General features: G+C 66.8%; 2 protein-coding genes across 8 annotated transcripts; one reads left to right on the top strand and one right to left on the bottom strand.

The window, feature by feature from the left end:
• Window positions 1-427: 427 nt before the first annotated feature.
• GTF3C2 (general transcription factor IIIC subunit 2) lies at window positions 428-12,903 on the top strand. 7 transcript variants are annotated; one of them, XR_008238492.1, is made up of 18 exons: window positions 429-655; window positions 1,095-1,476; window positions 2,387-2,687; window positions 3,242-3,336; window positions 3,613-3,690; window positions 4,687-4,785; window positions 5,083-5,310; window positions 5,566-5,677; window positions 5,826-5,943; window positions 7,963-7,994; window positions 8,229-8,358; window positions 8,928-9,072; window positions 9,356-9,517; window positions 10,022-10,109; window positions 10,464-10,592; window positions 10,958-11,138; window positions 11,901-12,008; window positions 12,184-12,246. XR_008238492.1 is itself a non-coding variant. In XM_052809743.1 (18 exons), the coding sequence occupies exons 1-18, from the start codon at window positions 532-534 to the stop codon at window positions 12,651-12,653; spliced, it is 2,928 nt and encodes a 975-aa protein (XP_052665703.1). In that variant the 5' UTR covers window positions 429-531; the 3' UTR covers window positions 12,654-12,903. The 7 variants fall into 7 exon arrangements, 5 of the variants coding, with proteins under 5 accessions (XP_052665703.1, XP_052665705.1, XP_052665706.1 ...); XM_052809743.1 differs by having other exon boundaries at window positions 11,007-11,138; window positions 11,906-12,008; window positions 12,184-12,903; XM_052809745.1 differs by having other exon boundaries at window positions 11,007-11,138; window positions 12,184-12,637.
• A 909-nt stretch (window positions 12,904-13,812) lies between these two features.
• SLC30A3 (solute carrier family 30 member 3) lies at window positions 13,813-18,080 on the bottom strand. Its single transcript, XM_052809749.1, has 8 exons — window positions 17,952-18,080; window positions 16,173-16,345; window positions 15,950-16,096; window positions 15,722-15,875; window positions 14,929-15,145; window positions 14,669-14,774; window positions 14,179-14,313; window positions 13,813-14,065 (listed from the first exon to the last, which is right to left on the bottom strand). Exons 1-8 carry the CDS (start codon window positions 18,032-18,034, stop codon window positions 13,920-13,922), a joined length of 1,161 nt encoding a protein of 386 aa, XP_052665709.1. The 5' UTR covers window positions 18,035-18,080; the 3' UTR covers window positions 13,813-13,919.
• Between the last annotated feature and the right edge of the window lie 2,053 nt (window positions 18,081-20,133).

The raw sequence follows: 20,133 nt of genomic DNA, 5'->3' as shown, positions 1-20,133 counted from the left end.
TGCTCGTTGCTTTTCGCCCGGCGGCGGTCACCCGTTAGATGCCGGGGACGGACGGCCGGGGACGGACGGCCGGACGGCGCCAGCTGCCGCGGGGAGGCGCCTAATTGGTGTCATTGCTCTGTCATAATGTGCTGTATCACCTCACACGTCCCCGTCCCGTCCCGTTCTACCCCACGCCGGGTGTCCCCTCAGTTTGGGGTGTCTGGCGGAGCCTCCCGCCCGCTGACCCCGCACTGTCCTGTCCAGACACCTCTTATTCACGCGTGGACGTGTGCGGCTGTGCGGGGAGAGAGGCGATCGCGTCTCCGTGCGCCTCCCGGGCTGCCGGCGGGACGCGGAGCCACTTGCCATCAGGGCGCAGCCACGTGGCTGGGGAGGGCGTGGAACGTTTCGGTAATGACGTTACCGACGTGACGCCATCCCCCCGCGCCACCGCCGCGCTGCGACTTCCGCCTCCGGTTCCGTGCTGGCGGCGCGGCCCGCAACGGGGGGGCGGCGGCGGCTCCGGGAGCCCGTCGGGATCCCGCCCGGATGGCGTCCAGCGCCGCCCGCGGGCCGCGCTGCCGGGAGCGGAGCCGCCGGGGTCGGTCGGGACGGGGATCGGTGACCACCGGGCGCAGCCGGAGTCGCAGCCGGGCACGGGAGGGAGAGCTCCGTACGTACCGGGGACGGGCGGTGCCCCGGGGCCGTGCCCGCCGCTGCGGGAGGGATCGCGGCGGTGCTGGGCGGGGGGTCGCTCCCCGGGGCACCGCATCGTGGCCCGGCGGGATTACTCGGTCCTCCGGGCTGCGTGGGGCAGGCGGAGAGAGAGGCCGGGGCTGGAGATGCTGCTTGCTCTCCTGTCGCTGCTCCGAGCCTCCGGCTTTGCTCACCTCGGCCTGGAGCTGAGCTGGACTCACCGCTCCCGTCAGCGTGTTTGAAACGTTGCCCTGGTACAGGTGTCCGACCCTGTGTCCGTACCTCTGACCCTGTGTCCGTATGTCTCTCCCAGCCGGGAGGCTGGGTGGTGGCAGCCTGGTGGATTGCCGTGCCAAGAGGTGGTGGGAGAGCCCTGTTGTGTTTTCATGCTAACTCTGGCTGTTGATTTTGGGCAGGGGAACTGTCGCCGCTCAGAGATCTGGATGCTTTGGACCACTCTGAGGAGGGAGTAGAAGCTACCAAGTCCCAGAAAAAAACTGTCCGAAACCAAAAACCGAAAAGCAGTCCTAGTGACCCCAATGGCCCAGCCCCTGTGGAGACCGAGGGGTGCGGCGAGCCCTCGAGGACATCTGAGAATGGGTCCGTGCCGCCCCCAAAGGCACCTGGGAAGCGTGGGCGGAAGTCCAAGACTGAGATGCTGCTGCTGAAGCTGTCTCAGGACCTGGAGTGCCCGACCCCGGAGCCCATCTGTGTGCAGAAGATGCTGGGGAGCAGCGAGGTGGCAGAAGGCCTGGAGACCACCCCCGGCGGGCGCCCCAAGAGACGGGCAGCCAAAGTGTAAGCAGGGGCAGCGGATGCGGGGGTCTGGAGGCGAGTGCTGCAGGGAGATTGCAAGGACAGACAGATACCGCTCTCAGAGTGGTTCCTTGAGACCTCTGTCTTGCCTGGGGGGGGCTTGGTGTCTTTCCTGAAGGACTTTGTCCCACATCAGTGGGACAGACTGGTTCCCCATGGAGCGATCTTCTCCCACTTTAGGAGAGTGATTGGATCCAGGAGCATGGGGGTGTGGGGAACAGCAGGGGCTGTAGATGAGCTCACGTGCGGTGGGTGTTTGACGGCAGTGGGGAAGAGGTTTCCTTGGTTCCTGACAAAGCCAGGAAGAGGCTTGTCTGGTGGGGAGGAGAACAGGCTGTGCGAGCCATGCACTGTGTAAAGGGGAGTCCTCGGGGGAGCCCGTGTGCTCTGGGGCCTCTGAAGGCAGCTCAGGCAGTGCCTGTGCTCTCTGAGTGCCTGTGCGAGGAGCCCTGGGTTTGCAGGGGCAGAACTGGCGGAGTTGCTGTGCCCCGGTCCCCTCGCTCTGCTGCGCAGAGGGAGGGTGCAGCGCCTGCAGCAGGGTGCCCAGTGCGGGAACTCCCTTTGCTGAGGGCGCTCATGGGAAGATCTGTGGCTTTGCTGCTTCGTGGCTGGCAAAGGGCCATACGCTGCTCTGCCTGCTGGATGCATTCCCCTGCCTGCTGCCAGAGACCCAGGGAGGCTGGCGTTCCCTGGGGAGGGGCAGGGGCAGGGGATGCTGACTGTCCGAGTGGCTGGCCTGGAGCCTGGCAGTGCATCCAGATGGACTCTGCTGCAGCCCGGCTGGGCAGGGCTGGAGCAAATTGCTCGCCCAGACCATGAGCTGGAGGGTTGCATCCACCTGGTCCCTCTGCAGTCCCTCTGCTCACCTCGGGCAATGCCTTTGGTGTCCCAGGGCTTTGCTGTACCTGCAGGAGCTGGCAGAGGAGCTGACGTCTGTGTACCAGCCTCCGGCTCCCACCGAGGGTGCCCAAGAGCCAGACCCTGAGTGTATCCAGAAGAAGCGTCGGAGCCGGAGAAGAAAGGAGGAGGAAACAGATAGTGATGATCCTGCGCGAGATGCTGACTTCGTGCCCTCAAAGGAGGTGTTGCTGCAGGCAGAGGAGGAGGAGGGGAGTGACGCGCCACTCAGTGAGGTGTCAGAGCCAGAGCTGGAGGTGGTCCGAGGACACGGTGGGAGGATGTCGTCTTCAGGGGTAAGGGCAAAGTCTCTGCCTTGGCCGCTTCTTACCTTTGGCCCGGCATGAACAACACGAAGTGTCTGAGCTGTCATGTGGTGTACCCACCCCCGGCTGTTTGGGGCAGGACAGCCCTGAAGCAGTACTCAGTCAGGGATGGCACAGTGCCCGTCAGCCGTGAATCCCGGCATGAGCTCTTGCGGCTTAACTGCGGGCAGTGGCAGCTCCGAGTGAGGGTGGATAGGGACAGGGTGACAGGTACTCCTGGGAGAGGGTGCAGAGGTCTTGGGCTCCTGCTGAAGCTGATGGGAGGTAAAGGCAGGGTCCTGGAGGCTGTGCTGTAGTATGTGGAAGTCCCCAGAACGGGACTTTGTATCTTTAGCCCAGCGTGACATGGTCTTGGTGGCTGCTGCTGCTGGGACTGGGGGAGAGCTCTGTGCTTGTGGCCTGCATCGGTGCCGTTTAGGACAGGCGGGTCCCCCCAGGGGCTCGTGGGAACATTTGGGCAGGCAGGGGCAACCCGGGCCAGACCCTTTGGCCGGGCCCTGCTCTGAGTCTGCTCTTGTGCCCAGAGGTCCAAGCCCCAGTGCCGAGGCCTCGCTCCCAACGGCTTCCACAACTCCATCATGGCCCCAGTGGAGAAGTGCTCCAGCCTCACCTGCAGCCTGTGAGTGGGGGCTTGAGGAGGTGCTGGGGGGTTCAGGCTGGGCTACAGGGAGCGGTGGCTGTTGGTGCCCTGGGGACCCTCGCTATCACAGGCGTGAGGAGAAAGGAGCGTGTGCCGTCGGGAGTGTCAGCGTTCGGGTGGTGGAGTGGCTGGGCCAAGCGGGGGGTGTGGGGAAGGGCAGGGGCTGAGAGCCCTCGGCATGGGGATGCCTGTGCTGCAGGCAGGGCCTGGGCTGGGAAGTGGGGCTGTCGCTGAGGTCTGGCACATCTGCTGCAGGCGAGATCAGAAGTACTCGCAGTGGGAGTTTCCCGACTGGATTCCTTTGGCACACAAGTGGACATGTCTCTCTGAAAGGTACTGTCAGAGCAACGTAGGAAGGGAGAGGGGCTGGGAGGGACACACAGCACAGGCACTGCCTGCACTCAGGCTGCGTGATGGGGCAGGTCCTGGCAATGTTCGGGGTGAGCTGGGGCAGGGACAGTGGGTGGTCCCAGCCATCAGGGCTGGGGGAGAACGAGGGCATGGTGGGTGCTGTACTCCTGCACCCCTCTGGTGGGATCAGGCCCCAGCAGAAAGGATGGGGCTTTCTTGTCGTGGGCTTTGTGGATGTTGTGGTTTAACCCCAGCCAGCAACTAAGCACCACACAGCTGGTGGGATGGGAGAGAGAATAGGAAAAAAAAAGGTAAAACTCATAGGTTGAGATAAGAACAGTTTAATAGAGCAGAAAAGAAGAAAATAATAATAATAATAATAATAACAATAATAGAATAGCAATAATAGTAAAAGGATTAGAATATACCAAACAAATGATGCACAATGCAATTGCTCACCACTCGCTGATGGATGCCCAGTTAGTTCCTGAGCAGCGATACCCCCCAGGCCAACTCCCCACAGTTTATATACTAGACATGACATTATATGGTATGGAATAGGCCTTTGGCCAGTTTGGTTCAGCTGTCCTGGCTGTGTCCCCTCCCAACTTCTTGTGCCCCTCCGGCCTTCTTGCTTGCTGGGCGTGAGAAGCTGAAAAATCCTTGAGTTAGTATAAACACTACTTAGCGACAACTGAAAACTTCAGTGCGTTATCAACATTCTTCTCATACTAAATCCAAAACATAACGCTATACCAGCTACTAGAAAGAAAGTTAACTCTATCCCAGCCGAAACCAGGACAGTGGGTCTCATGGATTTGGCCATGGAGTCTTAGTAGCCATCAGGGTGGCCGCCAGCAGGACATGCTGGGCTGTGCAGAGGCTGGGATGGGTGCTGGGGCATGGTGCTGTGCTGGGGAGGTGACTGGGTGAGGGGCAGGTGGGGAGATGTCCTCTCACTTTCTTCTGCCTCCCCAGCGAAGCTGCCCCGTACCTGCCGGCAGAGGAGAAGTCTCCCCTCTTCTCCATCCAGCGGGAGGGCATCGAAGATGATGGTGTCTTGTACAGGGTAAACAGGTCCGTGGCGGGCTGCCCCGGGGCACTGCTGGGGTGATGGGTGTTGTGCCTGGGACAGGCAGTAACCCCCAGGGCTGTGGCCCCGGCAGGTCCAGGGGCCGGGCGGCCACCCCAGGGCAGCAGGAGTGACGGTGGTCTGAGCAGCCAGCCTGTCCAGCATGCCCTGGGGTCCCACCGCTGCTTGGCCCCGTGCCAGGGCTCTGTGCCAGCCAGGTGCTGCCCTGCCCAGCTCACGTGTTCCCGCTCCGCGGTGGTGCTGCTCTTGCCTTGTGCCCTTACCTGCTTCCCTGCTGGCAGGTTCAACTCGCTGCAGCCCCACGAGGAGCGCCTGGACGTGTCCTTCTTCGTGGGCGGCCCTGTGTGGGCGATGGAGTGGTGCCCATCCCCAGAAGGCTCAGCGGCCTCTCAGTACGTGGCTCTCTACTGCCATGGGAGCATGGAGGAGACACACAGTGTGGCTGGGCTCCATGGGGGCCCTGCGCTCCTGCAGCTCTGGGGCCTGGGCACACTGCAGCAGGAGCAGGGGTGAGTGGCCTGGCCTGGGGAACGGCCCCCCTGGGGAAGGGGCTGGGGGCTGCCTGGCTCCCAGGGATGGGGCAGGGGCCCTACCTCTTGTCCCTCCACGGCTGAGAGGGTGGTGAGGTTCGTCGTCTCCCAGAGCTGCCAGCCACGGCCTGAGCCCCGTGGGGGCTGTGCTCGTAGCTAGCTTCGCTGCTGGTGTATGCTGGAGCTGCTGGGCACCAGCTCTTGCGTTCTTCATGGCTCAACCCGTGCCTGCAGCTCTGCCGACAAAGCCGGGCTGGCCTATGCCGTCGCTGCTGACCACGGCTGCGTCTGGGACATGAAGTTCTGCCCCAGCGGTGCCTGGGAGCCGCCCACCACTGCCAGGAAGGTGAGTGTGCTGCCAGAAGGGCTGCCCAGGCCCTGGGGGGGCTGCCTTTGTTTCCCCCGGGGCTCTTAAGTCCATGCCCTCACTAAAGCCCTGCCTTCCCCGGCGGGAGATGGTGACCCTGGGGCTGAGCTTGTGTGTCATTCTGCAGCACCCGCAGATGAGCCGGCTGGGCTTGCTGGCCGTGGCCTTCTCGGATGGCAAGGTGGTGCTGTACTCCCTCCCGCACCCCGGGGCTCTGCAGCGCTCCAAGAGAACCCAGGTAAAAGGTAGGAAGAGCCGCGCCACCGGGCAGGGGTGTCCTGGCCCTCGTCCCACCGTGCCGGGGTGGGCGGCGTGCGAGCCCCGGGGCTGGGGCCCCTCTGCCCACATGCGAGGGGGCCTGCTGTGCCGAGGGGGCTGGGCTGGGGCACTGCCGTGGGGCAGACCCTGCTCACCAGATGCAGCGGGACAGTGCCCAGGCCAGCATCGCCCTGCCCGGGAGCTGTGTGTAGTGGGGCAGAGAGGGACAGCGGGGAGGAGCGAGGCTGCTTTTTGATGTCAGAGGATGTCAAGGTGCTGCTGACCCAGAGGCAGGTTTAGTCTCAGGGGGATGCTGCAGCAGCCCAGCCGGGACATGGCTCCTGGGCAGCCCTACCTGAAGCTGGGTGCTCTCAGCAGTGTTGCTGTGACTGGAGTGGGGTTGCAGGGCAAGGCGTAGCTGTGGTAGTGTGTTCCCGAGCCTTTACCCACCTCCCTTCTTGCTGCTGGGAGTGTGTCCTGTTGTGGCAGAGCTGCTTATTCCAGTCCAGCTCGAGCTGTTTATCACAGCAGGGATCTGGGGCTCTGAGCGCTCGGCTGGTTTGGGCTAATGGTGCTTGTAATAGTCTCATCCGTTGGGAGCCGAGCGAGATTGATGACCTGTGCGTGCTGCTCGTGGTCGCTCAGCCGTGGCCGACAGCCTGCATGTCCATGGCTGACAATGGGAAATGGGTTCCCTGCACTCGAGCGTGGGTGCCGGTCCCCATCAGCACGTCGCGCTGACGCCTGCGCCAGCCCCGCGCTGGCCGCTGGCGCTGCCTTTCCCGCCCCCCCGTTGGAGTGCCGGCTCCGGGTGGTTTGCGCTGGCTGCCGCAGCCCCCACGTGGGGAGCTTGCGGCAGGCGCGGATCCTTCCCCAGCCTGCAAAGCTCCTGCGGGCAGGCCGGGTCCTGTCACGTAGCGTCAGCCTGGCTGCGGCTGCACGTACTGTCCTTGTGCCTCGCAGACGGGCTGGGGGTGCCGGTTTGCAGCCGCAGGATCAGTGCCAGACTGCGGCGCGCTGAGGCCCTGCTGGGAGCTGCTGGGTCAGCGTGGCTGTGCTGGCTCTCTCTGGGGCTCCGGGTACCCACACCTGGTGTTTCTGCCTGAGAGAGCCCAGGGCTGCTCTCCATGCCGTGTCCTGGCTGTCATGGAGGTGCCAGAGAAGATGCATGGCTCCTCCGTATCTCTGCACAACACTGCCGCCGCCTGTGACTGTCACGCTCTGGGGTGCAGACGTGCTTGTCTGGTGCTCACTGTGCCTGAGGACAGGCCCGCGCTGGGGGACAGGGGGGCCCTTCTGGCCCAAGAGGTGCGGGATGGGGGCCCCACAGCACTCGTGTCGTGTGTCGCTGGCGGGGGAGATTCTCTGGTGGACAAAGCTGGTGCGTGGGGTGTCCTGCGGGCACCTCTTCCTGAGCCGTTTGGGCATAGGGGTCTCTGCACAGTCTGCCCTCCCCAGGAGTGGCTGCCCGGGCTGCTCCAGCCCTCATCACTGGCTGCCCTGGCCAGCTTGGCTGCCTTTGCCTAGCAGAGCAGTCTGTCCTGCACGGCTGCTCCTTTCATGCCCAGGGCAGTCATGGTCTGATCTGGCCCCTGTGTGCCACTGGGTCCCCTTGAGTTTGGTGAAGACGTCTTCTATTGAGGCAGGCAGCTGGTTGTGGTAGGGTGAAGATGGCTGGTGTGGGGGGAGTGTCACCCCTGTCCCATCTCTGCCTGTGGCGCCTTTCGAGGTGCTGCTTCCTCCAGCACAGGCAGGTCCAGCTCCTGGAGGTCTTGCTACTTGCCTGATCTTGGATTTGCTGCTCTGTGCGCTCTGTTTTCTGCTGCTGGGTGTGCTCGCCTGCCGTTTGTCGGCTGTGGTGGGGACGCTGGTCCGGATGGGTGGCACACAGGGACTGGGAGCCCTGGCCAGGGCCGTGGGGAGCAGTGAGCCAGGCTCCGGGCTCCTACCGCAGGGAGCTTCTAGGAAGCTGGTGCCTGTCCTGACCCTCCTCTGCTCTCTTCTAGATGGGTCCTTCCACAAGCACGTTATCTGCAAGGTCAGTGTCCTCTACCACTGCGGTCCCCCATCGGGGCTGGCACCCAGCAAGCCTCCTGGCTGGTGCAGGTGGGAGAGCTGGGGCAGGAGTCAAGACGCCTGCAGAGCTCGCCAGCCCCAGGGTGTTTGGGGTGGCACAGTAGAGCCATGCTGCCAAACCTGGGTGTCCCCAGCTCTTGGGACGTGGATGGCACCAGCATGGGGCTGTGACTGATGTCTGTCTTTTGGCCTCCAGGTCCAGTGTATTGCCACACTCCAGGTGGGCTCTATCCAGGCGGGGAATGCGTCCGAGTGCGGCCAGTGCTTCAGCCTCTCCTGGATGCCATCCAAGCCCCATCATCACCTTGCAGCTGGTTTTTATGATGGTGAGTCCCCCGCCTGCATCCCACAGCAGAGCCTTTGGGGAGCAGCCCTTGCCTTCCAGCAGGCAGAGATGCACACAGAGCTTTCTGCTCCTTCAGCCTTGGCCTGGGGCAGGGAGTGGGGGACCCTGAGGGTGAGGTACGGGGGCAGCGTCGGCATGAGCAGCAGCAAGTGGAAGGCACTGTGCAGGAACCTCTCTGCCTGTCCCTGGGACAGGGGGACAGCTTATCGTGGGCGGACCGTAGGCACCCTCACGTACCTGGTGGCTCCAGGACGTGGCTCTGGCTTAATCCACATCTGGCTGACTTGCCTGGATGTAGCTGTGTGTCTGGCTTCAGGCCAGGACCTGCTGTACCCGAGCCATCCTGTCCTGCTCTTAGCCCCAGCTCCAGCCCTGGCTCAGCCACTGTACCTTGCAGCTCCAGCAGCCCCTGCCTGTGCCACTGCCTGTCCCCCAGCCCTGCGCTGCCTTGGATCCCACGCTGCAGTACTGGGCGTCCTCTGCAGTGCTGGCGCAGTTGCAGGGCAGCTGCTGGGGCAGCTCCTCATGGGCATGGGTCTCCTCCCACAGGTACTGTGGCTGTCTGGAACCTGCTCACCAAGTCCCTGCTGCAGTGTGTGCGCCAGCCCGATGGCTCCCTCAAGCTCTACCCTTTCCGGTGCTTTCTAGCCCACGACCACGCAGTCCGGAGCATCGAGTGGTGCAAGGCCGACAGGTGAGGGCCGGGGAGCTGGTGGTGGTGCAGGCACTGCCTGGGAGAGCGGGCTCACTCCTGCAGATGAGGGTCCTTTGCTGAGATGGGCTTAAGAGGACTTGCTGCTGGTGGCACTTGGCCCTCTGAGGCATCGAAGAGGTTGGGTTGGGCTTTTCGGGGTGAGAGGGGGTTGAGCCACTGCCTGTGGGAGCAGTGCTGTGCTGTGGGACATGTTGTCCCTGCAGCAGGGACGGGGCACGGCTCTGCGCTGGAGTCTCAGTGCTGCCTTTCTCCTGGTTCTCAGCAACTTCCTGGTCACGGCAGGGAGCGACCGTAAGATCAAGTTCTGGGACCTGCGGCGGCTGTACGAGCCCATCAACAGCATCAAGCGGTTCCTCAGCACGGAGGTGGCCTGGCTGCTGCCCTACAACGGGGTCACCGTGGCCCAGGACAACTGCTATGCCTCGTGAGTGCTGGGACCATCGTGGTGCCCTCTCCGTGCCCAGGGCCAGCCCCGCTGCTGGGGTCTGGTCTTACTCCACGGGGTCCCTCTGGTCTCTCCTTCCCTGGGAGTGTGCAGCTGTGCCGTGGTGAGGGCAGACTCTACTTGTGCTGGGTCACACCACAGCTGTGCAGTGTTGCCATCCCCTCGGCCGCATCATCCTGGGGCACAAGCAAGGTGGGCAAGGGGAAGGACGAGGCCTCTGAGCTGGGCTGGCCAGCAGGGCTCCTGCGTGGCCCCAGGGTGACACAAGTTGGCAGAAGGGTTCTGGGGTCTTGGTGTGTTCTCAGCCTTTGGGAGCTGCCCTGAGCTGCCTCGTGATGCTGTGACATGCTGCTAGGGCAAGGACAGCGCCCCTCCATCCGCCTGGGTGCTGGGGTCTCTGGGGAGGTGGGCTGATGCTTGGCTCTCGTAGTCTCGGAGTGGCAGTGCAGAGTTCTGTCCTCATCTGTTCCCTTTCTGTTGCAGTTACGGTCTCTGTGGGATCCACTACATTGATGCCGGGTACTTGGGCTTCAAGGCTTATTTTGTAGCCCCTCGCAAGGGGACTGTGTGGGTAAGAGGCTGGTGCAGGGCAGTTCTGTCCTGGGGGCCATGTCAGAGGGGTGGGCACCCGCCCCAAACCCAGCGCCAGCTGGGTCCCACAGCTGCGGGTGGGGGTGATGCCGCCTGGCCGTGTGAGGCCCTGGCTCTTGGGGTCACCCTCTGCCCCTCAGGTGAGGGACCGTGGCAGCCGTGTGAAGTGATGTCCCTGCCTGTGTCCAAGCTGGTTGCGCTTCCAAGCCCGGCCCTCCCGGGGTGGGGGGCAGAGGGTGGTGCCCAGGGGTTGAGGTCTGTGGTGCTGCGGCCCGGCTGAGGGTGGTGAGGAGCCCATTGGGACCCCGCGCCCTAGAGCTGTCTGTTCCTGTAGAGCATATCTGGCTCGGACTGGCTGAACACGGTGGCTGCAGGAGACATCACCGGTGAGCTAGTGGCTGCGGTGCTGCCCGACCTGGCCGTCAATCCCCTCAACGTCAAGCGGTCCTCAGACCGCAGATTTGTAAGAGGCCGTCGTGCTCAGCAGGGCCCATCCGCGACACGCGTGGGGCTGGGGAGGGTGGGAGTTGTGTTCCTGGGTTGCTGGAAGAGCGTCTTGAGCCAGCCTCAGGGCCTCTGCTCCCCCCCACACACGTGTGTGTGCGCACACGTCATGCGTGTGCATGTGTTGTGCCCTTCCCGCCCGGCCAGGGGCTGCATGGTGGGGAAGGGCAGTGGCAGCAGCCTCGGCCATGGGCATGGGACCTTTGGGGTTAGGCTTATACATGGGGCATGCTTGGCCCTTTTTGTCCCCTGCCCTTATGGCAGCACCTCCTTCCTCTCCCCTGCCCCCAGCCCCGCTCAGTCCCTGGTGGTCCCTGTCTGCAGAGGAGCAGATGGACCCCCCGCACTGCCCTGAGCCCCATCTTGCCCACAGCCGGTCTACAAAGCCGACCTGCTGCCCTGCAGCCCCGCCGGGTCGGAGGGCGGTGAGCAGGTGCTGCCGAAGACCAGGCTCTACAGCGAGATGGTGACCAAGAGCTACATCCGATTCCGGGACACAGACCTGGTAGGAGAGGACGGGGGGCAGGCCCCGGGGCTGGGTGGTCCTGACCGTGAGCGGGATCCGTGGGAGCGGGGCTGGGGCCTCTGGTGTTGTGGCTGGGCAGTGGGAGCTGCAGGACAAGGAGATGCTGCTCCGACGTGGCAGCCCCTCACCTCCGGTGGAGTCCAGGCTGGCTGTCCTGAGAGCATGGGGATGGGCTGCCCGGCCTCCGCGAAGCCTTGGCCTGGCTGCCTTGCTGGCCTGGGCTGGGGTCCCCCAGGCAGGGAGCCCCTGGTTCCCTGGGCACAGGGTGGTGGGGGGCATGGCTCTGGGCGTCAGCCCCGGGCAGAGCAGCGTGCTCGGTGTCCTGGCTGTGGCAGCAGTCTGGAGCGCCCAGCCCTGGGAAGCAGCCTGGGGGGGTCACAGCCTGCCTGGGCCCCTGCTCCCTGGTGTGCCGGGCTGTGTTTGGAGGTGTTGGCGTGGGGCACCAGTGCCATGCTCCTCCCCTAGAGAGGGGGAGCGAGTCTGTGGGTCAGAGCTGCTGGGGAGGCACCAGGGAGGTGGGTTGGGGTCTGCTGCGCTCTGGCCGCCCTACCCAGGCCCTCCCTGGGGTCTGGCTCCTGCTGCCCTTTGCCATGGCTGTTTGGCGGGTGACCTTGCGGGCGACCCGTGTCCCCTGGCCAAGCAGCACCTGCCTCTGCTGTGGTGCTGGTGCCGCCAGGGCTGCTGTGAACGCAGCACTCCTGCCCCGGGCACGCAGCCCACCGCAGTGCCGCCGCTTCACAGCGCAGCTTCAAGAACTTCCCCAGCCGGGAGCCCATGCGCAGGATGCACACGCAGGAGGTGAAGGCAGAGCTGAGCCTCGACCGCCTGCAGCTGGAGTCCCTGCACAAGGTGAGAGGGCTGCACTGAGCCCGCAGCCCCGCGCGCAGCCCAGGAGGATGCAGGCAGGAGGCCACGGCTGCTGCAGGCAGGGTCTGCCTCTGCCCCGCTACCCACGCTGCTTCCTGGGTGCTGGGGTCCCCATGCCTTGGCCCCCTCCCCTCCTGACCCCCTTCTCCTCCCACAGGTCCGCTTCAGCCCCAACCTGGACTCGCACGGCTGGCTGGTGTCGGGTGGGCAGGCAGGCATCGTTCGGGCACACTGCCTGGTGGGACTGGCCTCCGGCGTGGGCCGCCAGCTGCTGCCGGAGCGCCGTGCCCGCTTCAGCAACCTTTATGGGGACAAGCCCGGCAGCCCCAGCCCCGCCGAGCAATCCCTGCTGCCGGCAGAGTAGCGCGGTGGATCCCTTGTGCTGCTGCCAGACGTGCTCACCCCGGGCAGGAGCTTGGGCTGGGGGCAGGCTGTGCTGTCCGGCGGGGCTGTGTGCCCCCTCAAGGTGCTTCTTACCCTCTGGGCCCCTACCTCTGGGGCGGGACGGCTGCTCCTGGCTGTTCACCTGGGATCGTGCTCCAGGCCCAGAAGGATCTTTTTGCGCTGTTTGGTCTGAGCTGGTGCAGGGGTGGGGGGCAGTGGGACCGGTGTGTGTCCCTGGGTTGAGCTGTGGGTCCTGGGGCCTGACGCTGGGGAAGCACCCGTAGGCCCCCACCTGCGTGGGGCCGTGCTTGCTCTTGCCTCCCTCCCCGCGTTGCCGGCTGCCCCCTCCCCGTGCAGGTGCAGGCAGGGGCGCTGGGGGGGTCAGCCTTGTCCTGGGCAGGGCAGATGGGGCTGGCAGGGTTGCCAGGAGCTCTGAAGTTGCTCACATTGAGCCTGTGTTCAGCTGTGCAGTAAATGTGGTTTGTTTTGTAAAGGCTGGTTGTGGTCCTGGCGCGGGTCCACAGGCGCCGGTGCCTGGGGCGGCCATCTCGGTGCTGCCCTGGGGCCCAGCTCTGGCTGCACTCTGCCCCTCGCAGGGGGCCGGGGCCGTCCCCCCTCCCCACTCCCCTCCTGGCTGCCTGCACCGCTGCTGCTGCTCTCCAACAAGTTTATTGGCGGCTGCGGGCTCTGCCACTGCCCGCTGGACTCCTTGCACAAAGACATGGACAGACACACACTCCATGGGTGCAACAGACACGGACTCACAAGGGTGGGAATGGATCAGGCCAAAGCACGGCAGGATCCGGCCCTGGCCCGGGCCGGGCGGCAGGGAGCAATGCCAGGGAAGCTGGCGCTCAGGGCTGAGCTCTGGGCTCTGGCCGCTCTGTCTCCCTGCAGCCGGGTGGGTGCAGCAGCAGCAGCTTCCCCGGGCCCCCCTGCAGCCCGGGCAGCAGCAAGCCCATGGCCGCGGGGGCTGTGGGGCAGCCCCCATGGCCATGGGGGAACGGGAGCGTCTGGGGCCAAGGCTGGGTCGGGGCTCCAACACCCCCCGGGGCTGTCCCCTCCCTTCCCTGGGCCCTTGAGCAGCTGCAGTGGCTCCCTCCTGTCCCCTCTCCTGCAGGGGACAACAGGGCTCCGTGGGGGGACATGTGTGGGGCAGGATCCCCCCTCCTCCTTTGGGGCTGGTCCCAGCAGGCCTGGGGCTGTGGCAGACCCGGTCACCTGGGGGTGGAGGCTCACGGGGGAGTCCCTGTGCTGCAGGGGCCAGGCTGTGTGTGTGTCTGTGTGTCCCCCCCCCCACCCGGGACCCTGCATGCTCAGGGGCACTGTCCCACCCTAGGGCTCTGCAGCAGCGGGGTGGGTGCAGCACAGGCACAGGAGCCCAAGGACTGCCCCTGCCCCTGCCCCTGCTCCTGCACTGCACCCCCTGCTCCAGGGGCAGCTCCCGCTCGCCTGCGGGGTGGGGGGGTCAGGGCCAGGCCTGACCCAGCTCCACAGCGGACGAGGGTCTCAGGCACGGGGGTCCTGGCAGTGCTGGCAGGCTGCCATCTCCTCCTGGTACCGCTCCACCTGCACCGTGCACGAGGCAAAGCCGAACTTGCTCTGCAGCTGGGTGCTGGCTTCCCGCAGCACCGTCTCGGGGTCGGTGCTGGCCTCTGGGGATGGCAGGGCAGCGTGGCTCAGCCCTGGTGTACGGGCAGCTGGCGGGCCCCCTGGCCGTGCCCTGGGGGCTGCGTGAGCTGGCCGGGCTGTGTGTGGGAACACTTACCGACAGCCACGTGCACCGACATGGCGTGGTGGCTCAGCGTCAGGGCCCAGAGGTGCAGGTCATGGGCGCCCTTCACCCCGCTCACCCCCAGCAGCACCTCCTTCACCGCGTCGAACTCGAGGCCCCGCGGCGTCCCTGCCAGCAATGCCTGGTCACGGAGGGGCCAACCCCAGCCCTGGCTCCCGTCAGGGTCAGGGCTTGTGGTGGGAGCAGCCAGGTGTGGGGGCTTCCCCAGGCTGGGGATGGGGGCTCCAGGGTGAGGCAGCCTCTCACCACGGGGCTGTTTGCCTGGGGCAGAGAGGATGGGCTGGGGGGCAAGGGAAGGACATAGGGGTGGGCTGGGTTGTGCCTGGGTGGGGAGCAGGGGTTGCGAGGGGGTGAGCTGCCACGTGGGGAAGGGGCTGTGGCAGCCGCAGCCCCAAGGAGCTCCTGTGCTGCCCCGCCAGCCCCCCGCGCCCGTGGTCCTGCGCCTTCCTCACCCATCACTCACCTTCCATGAGGACTCTGAAGACATCCCTGAGGATGGTGAAGGTGGAGCCGAGGACGAAGACCGAGAAGAAGAGGGTGCTGATGGGGTCTGCGATCTTGCACTGGGGCTGCAGAGAGCAGGATCTGTGTGAGGCTGGGGGGGGCAGAGCCAAGCTGGGCACCCGGGTGTGGGGATGCCAGGGCCCCATTGCCCCACGGCACCCTGCACAGGGCTGAGGGAGTTGTTCCCATGGGCAGCAGAGGGGAGTCCAGCCCAGGCACCTTGAAGTAGATGATGGTGGCAGCCACGAGGACACCAACGCTCTGCAGCAGGTCACCCACCACGTGGACGAAGGCCGCGCGGACGCTGGTGCTGCCAGGCAGGGCGGCACGGCCGGGTGGGCAGCCCCCAGTGCTCTCCAGCTGCTCGTAGCCCCCTGTGCCGTGGCTGTGGCCGTGGCCGTGGCCGGCGGGGGACTGGTGCAGGATGTAGGCCATGCTGGGGAGAGCAGGGCTGGCTCAGCGCTGTGCCGGGCAGGGTGCAGGGGTCTCGCTGGCCCTGCCTGGAACTGCACGCTGGCAGCGGTGCCGGGCAGTGCAGGCAAAGGGGGCACAGGCAGGCACACCCAGGCCCCAGAAGGGTAGAGAGGTGTAGGGCAGAATCCCACCATGGGGCAGCGCTGGAAGCAGAGCAGGGACAGGGCAGCCATAGCACTGCAGGGAGGCACATGGGGCCAGGGCAGGGATTCAGGCCTGAGGCAAGTGCCAGGGCTCAGGCTGGGCATGGGGACAGGGCTGAGGGGGTGCTGCTTGGGGGGGCCAGGGGATGTGGCCCCAGAGGATGTACGTACACGGGCTGGAAGCTGGGAGCGTATGGGGGACAGGGAATGGGGGGGGGGGGGGAAGTGCTTGAGGACATGAGGCTGGTGCATAGGGACAGGTGACCTGGGGCCAGGACTGGGGGTCTTGGGGTACCAGGGGCACATGTGGGGCAGGGGTGTGGGAGAGGAGGCCAGGGCTCAGGCTGGGGGTGTGCAGGGGGACGCGGGTGTGCACAGCCCTCTGTGGGACATACACCAGGTTGACGCCAACGGCGCTGGCGGATGTAGCCAGCATGGCTCGCGCCTCAATCTCGTAGTCGTTGCTGACAATGCGGGCGGCCGCCAGGTAGACAAGGGCCCCGGTCACAACCCAGATGGAGAGGACAGAGGCCAGCGCACCCAGCGTCTCTGTGAGACAGCAGCCGTCAGTGCCCACCCTGGCTGGGGGGCTCCCGTGGAGCCGTGCCCCACCCCAAGCTCACCTGAGCGGTGCCAGCCATAGCTCATGGTCTTGGTGGGTGGGCGGGTGGAGACCCAGAGGGAGAAGAGGCTGACGGACATGCTGCCCACGTCTGTCAGCAGGTGGGCTGCATCTGTCATGATGGCCAGGCTGTGCGCCAGGTACCCGCCTGCAGTTGCAGAGCAGCTGGCACCCCCTGCCCTGGCAGCCCCCTGTCCCCATCCCCATCCCCATCCTGCCGTTACCTATCACCTCCCCGACCATGAAGACGCAGCAGACGGTGCAGGCGACGCTCAGCTGCCGGCGGGCCTGGAGCCTGCCCCGGCCAGGGCTGGGGACGGGGGGGCTGCAGCGGCAGTGTGGAGCCAGAGCCGGGGGCATCGGCGGTGCCAGGGGGTCCTGGGAGCCTGCAAACAGACTGGGGGCGGGGGTCACTGCCAGCCACACCGGCTCCCAGTGCTCCTGCCCGGCATGCCCGGGGATCCTGGTAGCCACAGTCTGGCCCAGCTGCCCGGGGCTCCTGCTGGCCGGGCCACTGGAGAGCACTGGGCACACGGCATCACCCCTCCCGTCCCCGTCCCCATCCCGTGCGACACCAGTGGGGTTCCCCAGCTCAGTCCCGGGTGGCCGTGCTGTGTGCCCGGCCGAGCCCTGCCGCCCCCGTCCCCGCCACTGCCGGTAACAAAGCCGGTGGCTGCGGTCCCCGCGGGCTGTGCCCCGGCCCCGGCCCGCTGGCAGGTCCCGCTGCCGCACCGGGGTCCGCGGCCGGGCCGCCGGCGGGGCACGGGCAGGGTACGGGGGAGCCGGGCCCGCGGCGACCGAGCGCCCCCGTCGGGACGGGCAGCCACGGGGCCGGCGGCGGCTGCGGGAGGCGGCGCGGAGCTCCCGGTGGGGTCGGGGGGATGCTCGGGGGGCGACCCGGCCCCGGCCGCCTCCCCCCGGCTGCGCGGCGGGACGGAGGGGAGCCCAGACGGGGGCGGGGGGTGGCGGGGCCGGGGCCGGTGGCGGTGCGGGAGCCGGTGCCTGCGGCGGAGGTGCCGGTGGGACCGAGGTGTCGCGTCTGGGGCCGGGCTGCCGGACCGGGCGCCGGTCCGGGGACGTGAGGCGTGGGAAGCGGGGCGGCGGAGGCGGGGGGCAGGCGGGGGCCGGTGCCGGGGCGCAGGGCGCTGATGCATGGGGCACCAGTGCGGGAGAGGGGATGGACGGTACCGGTGCGGGGAGATGACGGATGGACGGTACCAGTGCGGGGAGGTGATGGACGGACGGTACCGGTGCGGGGAGGTGACGGATGGACGGTACCGGTGCGGGGAGGTGATGGATGGACGGTGCCGGTGCGGGTGGGTGACGTTTGGGCGCCGGTACCAGTCGGACGGGGGGAGCGGGGCTGGTGCACGGGTGGGGGTGCTGGTTCCGCTTGAACGGAGGTGCCGGTACCAGGGAGGGGACGGGTGCCGGTGTCAGGGGGCGAGGGTGCCCGTGCACGGCCGGTCGGGGCTGGCTCGGGGTCTGCGGAGGTGCTGATGTCCGTGACAGATGGGTGAAGGCGCGGGGGCTGGGGGTGGTTATGGACGTGCCGGGGGGGGGTGCCGGTGTCGGGGGAGTGGGACGCGTGGGAGCTGGGCAGTGCTGGACGTGCGGGGGCTTGCGGGTCCGGGGGGTGGGAGCTGGCGCTGCCGGGGTGTGCCGGGGGCGCCAGTGCCGGGGGGTGCGGGTACCGGGCAGGCCGGGGGAGCCGGGGGCGGTGGGGGGTGATGGAGATGCCGGGGGTGATGGGGGAGCCAGAGCCGGCAGTGCGGGTGCGGGGGGGATCGGGGGCTGCAGATGCAGGGGATGATGGAGGTGGCGGTGCCAGGGGTCGGCGGGGGCACTGGGGGGATGGTGCTAGCAGGGAGCGATGGGGTGCCGGGGGTGGCGGTGCCGGGGGTGCCAAGGGTGATGGGGGTGCCGGGGCCATGGGGATGCCGGTGATGGAGATGCCGGGGCGATGGGGTGCCGGGGCGATGGGGTGCCGGTGCCGGCGGTACCTCTTGAGGCGCAGGCTGCCGTCGGCGCGGCCGCCCCGCGGGCTGACCAGGCGGGCGCTCTCGGTGCCGGTCGGGGGCTCCATGCCGGGGGCGAGCAGCACCGCGGGCACCCGCCGCCGGGACCGCCGCGGCCCCGCCCCCTACCGCGGCCCCGCCCCCCCCGCCCGCGGCGGCCCCGCCCACACAGACCCATAGGCCGGAGGGAGAGCGGAGCGGGGGCTCGGGCTCCGCCCCCGCCGCCTGGCCCCGCCCCTCTCCCAGGCCACGCGCGCGAGAGCGGGGCCGGCCCGGGGGGGTCGGGAGGTGCCGGCACCCCCCGGGGTCCCCGGCTCTGCCCCGGAGGAGCGCCGGCAGCGCGGCCCTTCCCCGGGGCTGAGAGCTCCCGCCCGGCGGTGCCGCCGTCCTGGGCACCGGCGGGGGCGGGGGGCGGCCGGGGAGGCCCCACTGAGACACCAGCCAAAGGCAGGGGGTGGGGAGTGGGGGGGTGACCCCGCGGGTCCAGCCGAGACTGCGTGGGGCCGGACCCACTCGGGCCCCCCGAGGCCCAGGGAAAGCGCTGGGTGGCAGACCCAGCTGTGCCGGGGTTGCCAGGGCTGTGCTGGGAGCCCTGGGGGGGGGGCTGATGGGGGGGGGGCGATTGGGTCCAGGGGGCTGCTTGGTTATGCGGGAGCTGCTTGCATACAGGGGGGCTGGTCGGGTATGGGGGGACTGTTTGGAGGCGTGGGAACTGTTCGTGTAAGGGAGGCTGCTTTCATATGGGGGGGCTGTTTGGGTACCGGGGGTCGGCCTCATCTCTGTCCCTGGGAAGGTGATGAGACAATTACTCCTGGGAACCATTTCTAAGCATGTGAAGGACAAGAAAGTCATCTGGAGAAGTCAGCGTGGCTTCAGCAAGTGGAGGTCGTGCCTGACCAACCTGACCACCTTCTGCGGTGAAATGACAGGCCTGGTAGACGGGGGGAGCGCAGTGGACATTGTCCGCCCAGACTCCAGCAAGGCTTGCGACTCCGTGTCCCCATAGATCCTCCTAGAGAAGCTGTGGGAGTGTGGGCTGGATGAGCAGACAGTGAGGTGCATTGAAAACTGGCTGCGTTGTCAGGCCCAGAGGGTGGGGACCAGCAGCGCAAAGTCTAGCTGGAAGCCATTAATGACCAGTGTACCCCAGGGGTCAATACTGGGTCCAGTCCCATTTAGTGTCTTCATTAATGATCTGGAGGATGGGGCAGAGTGTACCCTCAGCAAGTTTGTAGATGACACCAAGCTGGGAGGAGCAGCTGTACACCAGCGGGTCGTGCTGCTCTGTAGTACAGAGGGATCTGGACAGGCTGGAGAAATGGGCTGCCAGGAACCTCATGAAGTTCAGCAAGGGGAAGTGCAAAGTCCTGCCCCTGGGGAGGAACAACCCCAGGGCACCAGTACATGCTGGGGGCTGCCCGGCTGGAAACAGCTCAGCAGAAAAGGCTCCAGGGGTCCTGGTGGGCACCAAGCTGGCCATGGACCAGCAACGTGCCCTGGCTGCAAAGGCAGCAAATGGCATCCTGGGCTGCATTAGCAAAGCATTGCCAGTTGAGAGAGGTGATGATCCTTCCCCTCTGTTCAGTGCTGGTGAGGCCACCCCAGGAGTGCTGGGTACAGTGCTGGGCTCCCCAGTACAAGAGGGACATGGACAGCCTGGGAGAGGGTCCAGCGAGGGGCCACCACGACACTGAAGGACTGGAGCAACTCTGCTATGGGGAAAGGCTGAGGGGACTGGGACTGCTCAGCCTGGAGCAGAGCAGGCTCCGGGGGATTGAATCCATGCCTACAGATACCTGCAGGGAGGGTGCCGAGAGGACGGAGCCAGGCTCTTCCAGCGGTGCCCAGTGTCATGACCAGAGGCAACAGGCACAAACCGGACCCTGGGAGGGTCCCTCTGGCCCCCCGGGACACACTCCTCAGCGTGAGGGTGACACTGGCACAGGCTGCCCGGGGCGGGGCGGGGGGTCTCTGTCCCTGGAGACTCTGGTCGTGGTCCTGGGCAGCGGCTCCGGGTGGCCCGGCCGGGGCGGGGGGCTGGACGGGGGGGACCCCAGTGGGGCCCGGCCCCCACCGGTCCGTGGCTGTCGGGCACGGGGCCGCGGGAGGGGCGGTGCCGGGGAGGGGGCCCGGTAACCTCGGCGGAGGCCGCGGCCCGCCTGTCCCG

Source organism: Harpia harpyja, chromosome 15 (genome assembly GCF_026419915.1).
Source record: "Harpia harpyja isolate bHarHar1 chromosome 15, bHarHar1 primary haplotype, whole genome shotgun sequence".
NCBI lineage: Eukaryota > Metazoa > Chordata > Aves > Accipitriformes > Accipitridae > Harpia > Harpia harpyja.
Note: the sequence above shows the minus strand (reverse complement) of the source record. Positions and strands in the feature narration are given on the sequence as shown.

What these genes read in the sequence shown, in the direction of transcription:
- GTF3C2 (XM_052809743.1), top strand. Translation starts at nt 532, where the DNA reads ATGGCGTCCAGCGCCGCCCGCGGGCCGCGCTGCCGGGAGCGGAGCCGC. An exon ending in AAGAGACGGGCAGCCAAAGT is followed by an intron (nt 1,477 to 2,386) that starts GTAAGCAGGGGC and finishes TTGGTGTCCCAG; the next exon opens with GGCTTTGCTGTACCTGCAGG. An exon ending in AGCTGGAGTCCCTGCACAAG is followed by an intron (nt 12,009 to 12,183) that starts GTGAGAGGGCTG and finishes CTCCTCCCACAG; the next exon opens with GTCCGCTTCAGCCCCAACCT.
- SLC30A3 (XM_052809749.1), bottom strand. Translation starts at nt 18,034, where the DNA reads ATGGAGCCCCCGACCGGCACCGAGAGCGCCCGCCTGGTCAGCCCGCGG. An exon ending in GGCAGCCTGCGCCTCAAGAG is followed by an intron (nt 16,346 to 17,951) that starts GTACCGCCGGCA and finishes CCCCGCCCCCAG; the next exon opens with TCTGTTTGCAGGCTCCCAGG. An exon ending in CTTCAGAGTCCTCATGGAAG is followed by an intron (nt 14,314 to 14,668) that starts GTGAGTGATGGG and finishes CATTGCTGGCAG; the next exon opens with GGACGCCGCGGGGCCTCGAG.